The sequence below is a fragment of the Lethenteron reissneri genome, chromosome 1 (assembly GCF_015708825.2).
Source record: "Lethenteron reissneri isolate LAM-NWPU_2019-01 chromosome 1, ASM1570882v1, whole genome shotgun sequence".
NCBI classification, from domain to species: Eukaryota; Metazoa; Chordata; class Hyperoartia; order Petromyzontiformes; family Petromyzontidae; genus Lethenteron; species Lethenteron reissneri.
Window position 1 is genome coordinate 1,429,564 of NC_083779.1, and position 12,020 is coordinate 1,441,583.

Consider the following 12,020-nt stretch of genomic DNA (forward strand, 5'->3'; position numbering starts at 1 on the left):
TCGCCACTAGGTAGACAAAGGCGGCCGGGCGTGGTTGCTGGCCACCCACCCCCTCGTGTGCCATGCCGGCCTCCATAGGTGCTCGCTAACAACACTTGCCCCGACAGTCTGTTACAGGCTACACGGGGGATCTTTCCCGAGCCAGCTTAGCCGCAGCTTGGCATGAGAGTGAGGCTCACTGGGCATCCACAGCACTCACCCCCCTGTGTGTCCCCCTCCCCTCTCCCCTCCCTCCCATGCCGACTCGGGGCTGCAGAGTCTGGGAACCCCATCTGTGGGAACGGCATCGTGGAGGAGGGGGAGGAGTGCGACTGCGGCTACCGGGACCAGTGCCGCGACCAGTGCTGCCACAACGCGGACGAGGAGCAGAGCAAGCGGTGCCGCCTGAGACCCGGCATGCAGTGCAGGTGGTTCACACGTTGGGACCGCCCCCCCCACCCTCGCGCACGTGTGTGTACGTGTGTGTGCGTGTGCGTGTGCGTGCATGTACATGTGTGTACATGTGTGTATGCGTGCGTGTGTGTCCGTGTGTGTGTGCGTGTGTGTGCGTGTGCGTGTGTGTACGTGCGGAGCGCCGGGTGGCTAAAGCACAGCAAGTTGGCACAGTAGGGGGCACGGGTGGTGCATCGGCCACTCATCTCAGTCATCTCAGTCATCTCAGTCAGTCGACCCGTGGCACCTGCTGGGTCTGCCCCATGACCTCCTCCCAGCGGGCGACACTTCACGTGGCCTCAAGGTGCACCTAGCCTGGCACAAGGGCCGTGGTGGCGTCACCGCAACTTAGTGGCGGTTGTAGTTGGTGTGTGTGTGTGTACACGTGTGTGTGGCTAGGAGATGTTAACTACCTCGCCTGGTGTGCAGGAGGTCGTGGGTTCGATCCCGACCCTGACGCCTGCTGCTGTATATTTGGAGTTTGTGTGTCTCTCTCACTCTCATCATCATCACGGTGGCGATGAGATGTTAACTACCTCGCCTGGTCTACAGGAGGTCGTGGGTTCAATCCCGACCCTGATGCCTGCTGCTGTATATTTGGAGTTTGCGTGTCTCTCTCACTCTCATCATCATCACGGTGGCGAGGAGATGTTAACTACCTCGCCTGGTGTGCAGGAGGTCGTGGGTTCGATCCCGACCCTGACGCCTGCTGCTGTATATGTGGAGTTTGTGTGTCTCTCTCCCCGTGGTCGCGTGGATTTTTCTCCGGGTCCTCCCGGTTTTTCCCTCCACATTTATAATCGACGTCATCACGCGTTTAGAGTGTTTGGCTTGCATCGTGTTCCACGTGATGATGATGATGATAAGCCAACTTTGTTGAGCGATCATTTGTGATGAAAAACAGCTACATAGCTCAGTGGGCCTTACCTGGTAAAATAAAAAAGAATGGTTTAAATGGTATAAATGGTTTATAATAATTTAAATGGTTTCACAGTAAAATAATTTAAATGCGTTCCCAGTTTGACATGTGAACGGCAGCACTGGGGAGAATCAGAATATCTCTACTGGAGGAATCTGATGAGATATGAAGCTCTTTCTTACAGATGTCCAGTGAGGGGCACGAGGTCTAGGAAAGGTAAACAAAACCCTAATAAAACAATATTACATGAAACTAAACAAAATTATCTTACCAAGTAAAGCCCACCGAGATATGAATGATAGCTCAACAAAGCGGCCACACCGCTCCCTTCATCGGCGCTCGCTCGCTCCGCAGCACTTGCCCAAACGGCCCGTGCAGGCTTTACACGGTGGGGTTGAACCTTTGTCTTTGTCTTTGCCGCGGCGCCAGCCCCTCCCAGGGCCCGTGCTGCACGCGCCAGTGCCGCTACCGCGGCGCCGCCGAGCCGTGCCGCAACGCGTCGGAGTGCGCCCTGGACGGGCGCTGCGACGGGCGCTCCTCGCCGTGCCCACCGTCGCCCCCACGCACCGACTTCACCGTGTGCAACGCGGGCACCCAGGTGTGCCTCAAGGGGGTACGTGCCATCGCCGCCACCACCACCAGCAGCAGCACCAGCAGCACCACCACCAGCGCCAGCACCACCACCGCCAGCAGCACTACCAGCACCACCACCAGCAGCAGCACCATCACAACCACCAGCAGTACCAGCACCACCACCAGCAGCACCATCACCAACAGCACCATCACCACCAGCACCACCATCACCACCACCAGCAGCACCACCAGCACCGGCACCACCGGCACCACCAGCACCACCACCACCAACAGCAGCAACAGTATCGTGAACATCGTCATCACCACCAACGACATCACCACCACTATTGTGTTTTCATCATCGTCATCATCGTCACCGCCGGCTCACGTGCCCCCCGCCGTGCCCCCCGCCGTGCCCCCCGCCGTGCCCCCCGCAGCTGTGCGAGGGCTCCATCTGCGAGCGCTACGGCTTGGAGGAGTGTGCCTGCGCCAACGCCGACGACCAGGAGCTGTGCCACGTGTGCTGCATGGAGCGGGGTGAGACGCCCTGCAGCCCGCGTCGCCATCGCCCCCTCTACACTGGGGACACCCCACTAGCACGCACACACACACACACCCACACACACACACACACCCACACACACCCACACCCACACACACCCACACACCCACACACACCCACACACCCACACACACCCACACACCCACACACACCCACACACCCCCCACACACACCGCCACTCCCCTCCCAAACACCCCCGCACACCCCACACACTCTCCACACATCGCCCCGAGTTCTGGAGTGTAACCTCCTCACAACCTCTCCCCCTCCACGACCCCCCCACGACCCCCCCACGACCCCCCCACGACCCCCCCACGACCCCCCCACGACCCCCCCCACGACCCCCCCCCCCCCCAGGCAACGCCGACTCGTGCTCCAGCACGGGCTCGGACAGCTGGCAGCGCTACTTCTCGGGCCACGTGGTGACGCTGCAGCCGGGCGCCGCCTGCAACGACTTCCGCGGCTACTGCGACGTGTTCTCGCGCTGCCGCCTCGTGGACGCCGACGGGCCCCTGGCGCGCCTCCGCAAGGCCATCTTCGACCCACAGCTCTACGAGACCATCGCCGAGTGGATCGTCGTGAGTGACCACGACGCCGCCGTGACGCGTCACTCCGGCGCACGACGGCGGCCTGCTCGTATCGAACGACTTCGGGGGGTCTCTGCCGGCCACCGCGAGGCTGACGGCGCTTATTTGCGGTTGACGGAACGGGTATTTATACTGCAGCAGGAGGAATCCGATGAGCCGTGAAGCTCTTCTTCACAGAAGTCGTCCAATAGGGGCACGGGGTCAGAAGACGCTCGCGAACTTGGACACCAGGAACACACGTTCGCTGACCACGTGACCCTCCCCCCACCGTGACCCCCCCCCCCCACCGTGACCCCCCCCCCCCCCCCACCGTGACCCTCCCCCCCCCCAGGCGTACTGGTGGGCCGTACTGCTGATGGCGCTGGCGCTGGTGCTGCTCATGGCGGCGTTCATCCGCGTGTGCAGCGTCCACACCCCCACCAGCAACCCCACGCTGCCCCGGCACAAGCCGCTGCCAGGTGCCAGCACCGCACGCACCGCACGCACCGCATGCACCGCACTACAGACACCGCACACACCACATGCACCACACGTACCGCACGCACCACATGCACTACAGACACCACACGCACCACACGTACCGCACACACCACATGTACCACACGCACCGCAGGCACGCACCGCACTTACCGCACACACCACATGTACTACAGACACTACACGCGCGGATTGCACCACATGTACCACCCTGCAACAACAGCCGCCACTACGGCACCTGTGCCAGGCCAGGTGCACTTTAGGGCCACGTGAAGTGTCGAACGCCCGCTGGCAGGAGGTCACGGGACAGACCCAGGTGCAATGTGTTGACCGAGACGACTGGCCCATGCACCGCCTGTGCTCGACACCACACACCACGCGTCACACCCATCGCTACCTCCAAGTTCCTTGTCCCATTCTCCTCCGCCCTGCAAAAGGCAAAGATCCCCCGTGTAGCCTTAGCAGACTGTCGAGTCAAGTGCTGTTAGCGAGCACCGAATGAAGGCTGGCACGGCGCACGAGGGTGGGCGGGGGGCCGGCGACGTCTCCCGCACACCGCTCCAGGTGCCCACTGGAGGCCGAGAGAGGCGGCCCAGGGGCAGACGATTGTCGCCGCCGATGACCCGCCGAGCCGGTGGTGCAGCGCGCTGCCCGCTGCACCACCGCCGCTATCCCAGCCGCCTCTCTGCCCCTGCACATCATCACGCGTCACGCCCCTCGTAACCTCCTCCTCCTCTAACCCGCGGGGCGATGCAGCAGCGGGGCGGGATGGGACAGGATACAACGGGGCGACGGGATGGGATGACACGGGACACGGCGTCTAGCGACGGGACGGGTCGCCCCCCCGCTCACCTGGCTTGTGCCCCCCCCCGTGCCCCCCCGTGCCCCCCCCGTGCCCCCCACCGTGCCCCCCCCCCCCCACCGTGCCCCCCCCCGCCCCCTCGCTGTGTCCACAGGAACCCTCAAGAGGAACCGTTCCGCCGCGAAGACGGCCAAGCCGACGACCCGGCCAGCGGACACCATCGAGATGGGACGACGGACGTAGCACTTCTCCTCCCTCCCTCCTTTTCCCCATAACCCCCCTCGCCCCCCCCCCGCTGTGTCTTCCTCCTCTCTCCCGTTCTCACCACATCTCCCTCTCACCTCTTGCCGCCTCCTTTTCCCCCTCCTCCCCCTCGACATTCTCTTTCTTCTCCCCGTCGTGTCCGTCCCTTATCACCCCTTTCCCTCGCCCCACAAACCCTTCCTCTTTCTTCCTACCCGGTCACTCCCCCACCCCACCCCTCTTCACCAGCTGTCTAAGCAGCGTCGCCTCTCAGGACCTCACATCCGGCGCAAGCAGCGACGTGCGCTCGCATCGGGAGGCACGGGCACGGCCGCCCGGCCCTCGGGGAGTCTCAGGAGCTCGCAGCGTCAACGTTGGATTCCGTCGCGGGGTTTTATCGCACACTCCCCTCCCTCCGTGCCCCCGTTACCTTGCCCCCGTTACCGTGCCCCCGTTACCGTGCCCCCGTTACCGTGCCCCCGTTACCTTGCCCCACGCGCCTGTGACCGAGCACCTTTTGAGGCAGGGTTGGTGGACCGTGGAGGGATTACGGTGTGCGAGAGACACCCCCCCCCCCTCCACCCCTTCCCTCTCCCGAGCCTACACAGGCGATTGGGGAGGTGGCGGTACAGGAAGTAGGTTGTTGCCTCTGGTAGGCGCTCCGGGTTTCCTCCCACGCGAATAATCTTGAAGCGAACGCACAAACTCGACGCATTCGTCAGTAACACTCGTGCGTGTGTGTGTGTGGTCCTAACAAGTTAAAAATGTTAAAAAAAAATTAGAGCCAACGTTTCGGGCAGGGGCCCTTCTTCAGAGCCAGGGGGATTATCCGCCGGTGTTATTGACGTGGATGCGTTGAGTTGTTGTTGTTGTTGGTGGTGGTGTTTATGGCACCCACTGCCAACAACAGTTCCATCATCCCTGTCACATTGTCCACCCCGGAGGCTCAGCCTCGTACTCCTCTTACGGGCCCACGACGCACAATGAGAAAGAGCACAGATCTTGTTTTTATTTAAAGCCAAAAACGTTTACATTTCATTCCTTATACTGTTTATACTTTAACATACACACAAAGACACGCACACACACATGCTATATCACCTACACAAAACATTCCTCATGGCACTGGTGAGATTTTTAAGGGAAAGTCCATTATGGAGAAGGAGGGGGGGGGGTCTAGAGGAGATTGTAGGGAAGTTCCCACGTGTTATTGACCTTGAAATCCAACTTCTCCCTCCAAGCAAACTCGAAGGTGGTACATTCCACACTCTTAGGACCAATTATTCCATGCCCTTATATGGGTGACAAATGAAAGGGTTGAAATTTCCACGTATTATGATTGAGTGTTTTTTTGTCTTCGGAAGAGGCAACATTTCTCATAAATTGGATGGGAGACCGCCCGATAAACACCATCTGTGGTTGGCGTGGGGTTTGCTGGTGGCCATATACAAATTGTCAGCGCGGCAGTGGATTCTTGAATCCATCTGTGTGGAGCTTCCACCGTCACCACCCACCGCCACCACCTCGTATGCACGGGTTTTCGTGCGGGTTCTTCGATTTGCTCGCGCACGGAGCCAGACTCTAGATAACGTGGGACTCTGCGAGGTCTTTTTTGTTAGACAAATGAAGGATTCATGATTAATATGATTGCGTGTGTGTGCGTGACGTGCGTGCGTGCTGGCGTCAGCCTAAATCGCAACACTGAGACTGGTCTCTTTTTATCAAGCTGTGTTTTTAAAATCAATAATTTTTTCGTAGGATAGTTATTAGTTACTTACAAAAGTCGAGCCATGCTGAAGCGAGCATATTTACAGAATGTGACATGTTTACACGAGCCAGACGGGTTTGGTTTTCTCTTTTTAAACGAGCCTCACACGCGCACTGCAGCAGTATTGTTGGAAGCGATTTCCTCGTTTTTCTCCCCGCGGCTATCTTACGTAGGGGGGCGCAAACAGGTCCCTTCCCGGGAAACAACGTGGCCCCACGTTGGGCCAGCGTCATCGGCGTTCGGCCGTGGAACCGTCGGAGCGAACGTTGCCCGCCCGACCCCCCTGACGTTCCTACGCTTACCGGGTTGGTACGGTGGAGCAAAATTTGACGTCGTCTCGCGTGGCAGAACAGCATGACGACATTGCCGTAGCAATAATGGGTGAAGCCGTGTCCCTGCGTAAGACGCCCGCTAGCCGCCAGCCTAATGTATCACGCAAAAATGTCAACGGTGCATGTAGCATCGCAGCCCTTGACTCACTGCTTCCCGCATAGCCTCCCAGGTTTTGTATGACTTGGTTTAGCCCCGGGTGACAACTCGGGAGAGAGACCGGATTAGTCGCATTTTGCAGAGTGTGCCAGTCATAATCCCAATTTTCAGGGTAAATTGGCAAACGTTGCACACAATGCCCTACTCGCGAAATGGCCTGCTCTTTGCGAATAACGTCGGGGGTTCTGGGGTGTGAGGATATTTAACGTCCGCTGCGAAACACATCGTGCAGAGTAGTATTACTACGGATGCTATTACTATCACCGTTGTTAAAGCCGCGGTATTAAACGTGGCGTCCGATGGATTTTCGAACCGTGAGCCTCACTGCAGGACCACGCCACCAACGCCACAGCCCACGTTGGAGGGCTTTAGGATCAATCGTAAAAAAAACAATATCTAAACATTTAGGCCTAATTTTCGTTGCACAGTCGTTCCCGCCGGAGTCGTGGGGTCAAAAATGTCGTGCCGGTACCAACCGTGGCTCGCCCAATCGCCAACCAAGATTTTTTTTCCATCATAGAGGTTTTTGAGTTACATCACGTAAAATATAAATGTGTCGTTAAACCCGCCACCACCCGACACAGCCAATTAGTTAGGTTTGTCAAGTAGCGGGTTTACCATCACATATTTACGTGATCTAACCCAAAAACCTCTTCTGGATAATATTGGTTGCAAAAGCCCTACTACTACTACGTGTTAAACTGAATATTTTTTTTGCAAACGATTTTCTCTACAGATCGTGCATGCGTCTCATAGCAAGGCTCACGTGGTAGCTCTCTTTGATTAAAATGTTGTTTGGTTAATGACGGGTATCGTAACGAGTTTAATGATATTTTTTATATTTATTTGTTTCATTTAAAAAAAAAACCCCAATGTGAAAATGAAGCATCTTATATGAAGTGTCAAAATAAAGATGACGTCAGTAAATTACAAAAAAAACAGATGGCACGAGCACTGCGAAGCTTGCCCGCTAAACATTCAAACAATGTCGGGTCCCAACATCAACCGACGGTGGCCTCACGTTTGCACGTTTGCTGGGTTGTCCACCTACTGTGGGACACACTGGTGGACGTTTGCCACCCCAAGTGGTGTCCACCGATCCCACCCCCCCTTGTCCCACGGGCCAAGTGTGTGCGCTTGTGGGGAGCGGCAGCACAGCAGCTGGCGCCCCTCGCTACGAACCCGGCCACCTGGGTTCGATTCCCGCTCGCGGCCACCAGCACCAGTGTCTGAACCAGTCCTTGGCCACCCCTAGGTCGGCTCGGCCTCCAATGAGTAGCTGGAGCGTGGTGTGTAAACATCGCCACTGGGGAGACGAAGACGGCCGGGCGTGGTGCTGACCACCCACCCACTCGTGAACCCGTTCCGGCCTTCATAGGTGCCGCTCGCTTATGGCACTTGCCCCGACAGTCTGTTCGCGCTGCACGGGGCGATCTCCGTCTTTGCACCGCACCCCACGCGATGGTGGACTTGCAGGCCACGCGTCATCCCACTCGGCCTGTGGTCCATCGCTGTCGTCCAAAAAGACGAAGAAGAAAGAACAAACTCAACCGTTCCGTTCGCTGCACAATTTCAGCTCGCGGATGCCACGAACGAGCTTGCGTGGGTGACGTCGGTGGCAATTTCTCTTGTTGTTGTTGTTGTTATTATTGCTGTCGTTCGGTTGTAATTTTGTTTTCTCGCCGTGAATTTAATAAAGAGCTCTTCGGTGTTTGATTCCAAGACTCCCTTCGGGTTGACCGGCCGCATCCCACTCACGGCAGCTCCAGTGCCTCACCTCGACATTTAGCGGTCCGGGAGCGCGGTTGTGGCGTGTGCTCGGGCCAACGTTGACCCAACGTTGGCCCCACGTTCCATGTTTTTACTGGGAGGGCACGGGGCCACATCGACTTGGCTTTAATTCATCCTCGCGGCACTGCCGTTGGTGTGCGGTGTCCAGAAATCACGCACGGACAATGTGGTATCGTAGTCGTAATAATTTGGCTTGAGAACACCACTTACCTTTATCATCATCATCAATCCAGCCACGTTCAATCCACTGCCGGATGAAAGCCTCCACCGTGCAAACCACGGCCACGATATTCTTCTTGTGGTGCTGCGATCTCCATCCAGCACGTGCTCCATCTCCTCGGGGGACGTTCCCCCTGGACGCGTTCCCTGCCCAGGCTGCCACTCCGGCTTGCGCGCTTCACCATCGCAGGCCACGATCATCGTGTGCTGTGAACAACAATGACAACGAGACGCGGGGCGTTCGTTCGGCGAGGGTCCCGGCTCGAGACGCGTCGTGGTTCGACTGGAAATCTGCGGGGCGCAGCGGCGAGTTCATTACCTTCGTGTTCCCGGTCGTTCGGCTGAATCTACAATCTCAGAAATCCAGTCTTGGTCACTTTTGAATAGCGCATTGTACGTGAACACGTTTGTTTTGAGTTCATGTCGCACCACCGTACGTAGCCAACCGTGCTCAATCGGATGTGCGGCGGGGAGGACAACAAACTAAAAACACTAAAACACAGTTATAAACGAAATTAGTCTACATCAGGAGTCGGCAGCCAAAATAACAAGATCCAATCTTGATTTGAAGCTTTCGTGACTGCAGGAATCCATACTCTTTGGTTCTTTCGGTAAAGTCACGTAGGTAGAGAGAAAAATAATAGATCACGACGTTTCGATCGCAACAACAAGCGACCGTCTTCAGGTGAAAGAAGAGCCAGTTCTGTTTCATTTTTTAATTCGTTCAAGAAAAACTCGTTATTTCAAGAGCCGCAATGGACGTGGATACGAGACGGTGATGGTGGTTCCTTCATCACGGCCACGAAGAGCCGCAGTTTTGCCGACCCCTGATCGAGGTGACGTAACAGTGCATCAGCTCCCCGTGGCTCCCTAACATCGGAAGGGGAGAGCGTTCCAGACGGCCGCGTGACGTCATTTATGGACGGCCCCTATTACGGTTAGTGCCTTAACGCCGATAAAACCCACTCCAAGCCAAGTTTCGAGATGCCGTGTCTCATCAGCAGTCAGGCCCGCCAAAGGCAACCCTGCCGATCCGCCAGCAATGGTTTTGCGTTGAACTCAGCGGGACCCCCGTGTCTTAGAGAGAGGGAGAGGGGGTTTGGGGCCGTCCATAAATGACGTCACGCGATTTTTTTACGATTTTTGCCCCCTCCCCCCTCGTCACACGGCGTCACAAAAAGTCAGACCCCCCTAAAATATGACGTCACAAAGCTCTGCCCCCCCCCCCCCCAAAATAAAAATGCTTCAAATCGCTTTAAACTAAAGTCTATTTAAGTAAGTAGAACGTGTTGTCTGTATTTATTTAAAGTTGCGCATTTTGATGTGACGTCACATTTCTTAAACCCGCCCTCCCCCCTCGTCACACATCGTCACAAATGTCTGACCCCCACCCACCCACCCGCCCCTAGGTGCGTGACGTCATTTATGGACGGCCCCTTTGCCTGCAGCAGCATTGCTTGTGGCGGGCCTGTGACTGCTGATGAAACACCGCATTCTAGATTTGAAGCTTTCGTGACCGCAAAGATTCATACTCTTAGGTTTTTTCGGTAAAGTCACGTAGGGAAAAATTCATAATAAAAGTAAAAATTATAGAAATAAAAAATATTTTTATTAATATTTTATTATTTTCACTTTTATTATTTATTTTTGCCCACGTGACTTTACCGAAAAAACCTAAGAGTATGAAACACCGCATGCCGAAGCCGGGCCCGTTGTTTGCTTGTGCTGAACTTGATGCCGCTAAAGTGTGTGAATACATATTTAACGCGAACCATGGAATCGATCGACATCAATAGATTTCCACAAACATACATTCAAATCAAGATTGTTACATTCCGTGTATCAATGTTTGCAGCAATTACAAATGCCACTCTACATTAACATACGTACTCGCAGCTAGAGGTAAACCACTGCTATGGTACCTCTAGACATGACATTTCTCACCACCGAGATTGAGAGGTAAAAACCTTTAACGTGGCAATCCTTGCCCCCTAAAGGTTTCAACTTCTGTTAGTGTACACATCGTCATAAACCACCAAATCTACAGTTTTAGTTTATTTTATTTGTTAAACGGATGATGTTAAACCTTTACTATGGCACGCCATACCATATAGAGGTAAAACCTCTGCTATGGTACCGCTACATAGGGTGCTACAGCTCCATGCCTGGAGGTAAAACCTTTAACATGGCAGCCTCTACCCCAGAGAGGTAAAACCTCTGCTATGGCACCTCTACACATTGTCAAGCCAAGAGGTAAAACCTTAAACATGGCAAGTGGTATCCCCTAGAGGTAAACCCTCTGCTATGGTACCACTAACCACGACCAAACGAATCAAGCCTAGAGGTAAAACCTCTAACATGGCAAGCCACGCCCTCTAGAGGTAAACCCTCTGCTATGGTACCTCTTGCCATTACCAAACGAACCAAGCCTAGAGGTAAAACCTCTAACATGACAAGGCATACCCGCTAGAGGTAAACCCTCTGCTATAGTACCTCTAGACATTATCAAACAAACCAAGCCTAGAGGTAAAACCTCTAACATGGCAAACCATACCCGCTAGAGGTAAACCCTCTGCTATGGCATCCCGGTTACAATTATAGCTCCTCCCACCCTCCTCCCCCGCCCCTTACAAATCTCTCTTCCAATAGCAATCGCGCAATCACACCCCCACCCCCCCCCACGGGAAGCGATGGCTCAGCCAATGAGAGCGCGGCTTGGGCCTTCCCGCTGCTACGGGCCCTCAGACGGCCCCGCAGGTGAAGAAGGACGAGGCCCTCTGCACCGGACTCCAGGCTCCAGGCGGCGGGCGGCGGGCGAGCGAGCGAGCGAGGGGCCCTCGGTTCCCCGCGGTCTCCGCATGCGGCCGTGAAGCGTGAGGGGCGAGCGGGCGCAGCGAGCGACGAGAGAGGTTGGCGGCGTTGCGCCTGCAAAACTGTTAACCCCCCTCACACACACACGCTACCCCCACACACGCACACGCGCACCCCACGCCTTAAATATAAAAACTAAAAATCGCGCTTTTGTTTGGCGCAAGCCTGAGGCCTGTGGTCGGTCTCTCTCTCTTTTATATTTTAAAAATGGGCCCTTTGCCCGTGGTGGTTGTTGGTGGTGGTGGTGGAGCGACGTGGGCTGAGCGTGCGGCACCGCCTTTGTAACG

At 55.9% G+C, this 12,020-nt stretch overlaps 1 protein-coding gene across 1 annotated transcript in view; it reads left to right on the top strand.

Moving 5' to 3' along the window:
* The window catches only part of LOC133346567 (disintegrin and metalloproteinase domain-containing protein 10-like), a 28,334-nt gene extending 19,710 nt beyond the window's left edge, over nt 1–8,624 (top strand). The window contains exons 11-16 of the mRNA XM_061558259.1: nt 257–407; nt 1,781–1,964; nt 2,362–2,461; nt 2,844–3,064; nt 3,405–3,531; nt 4,507–8,624. Coding sequence (XP_061414243.1) covers nt 257–407; nt 1,781–1,964; nt 2,362–2,461; nt 2,844–3,064; nt 3,405–3,531; nt 4,507–4,595 — 872 coding nt within the window. The 3' untranslated portion in view covers nt 4,596–8,624. The remainder of the gene's footprint in view (nt 1–256; nt 408–1,780; nt 1,965–2,361; nt 2,462–2,843; nt 3,065–3,404; nt 3,532–4,506) is intronic.
* Nucleotides 8,625–12,020: the final 3,396 nt, after the last annotated feature.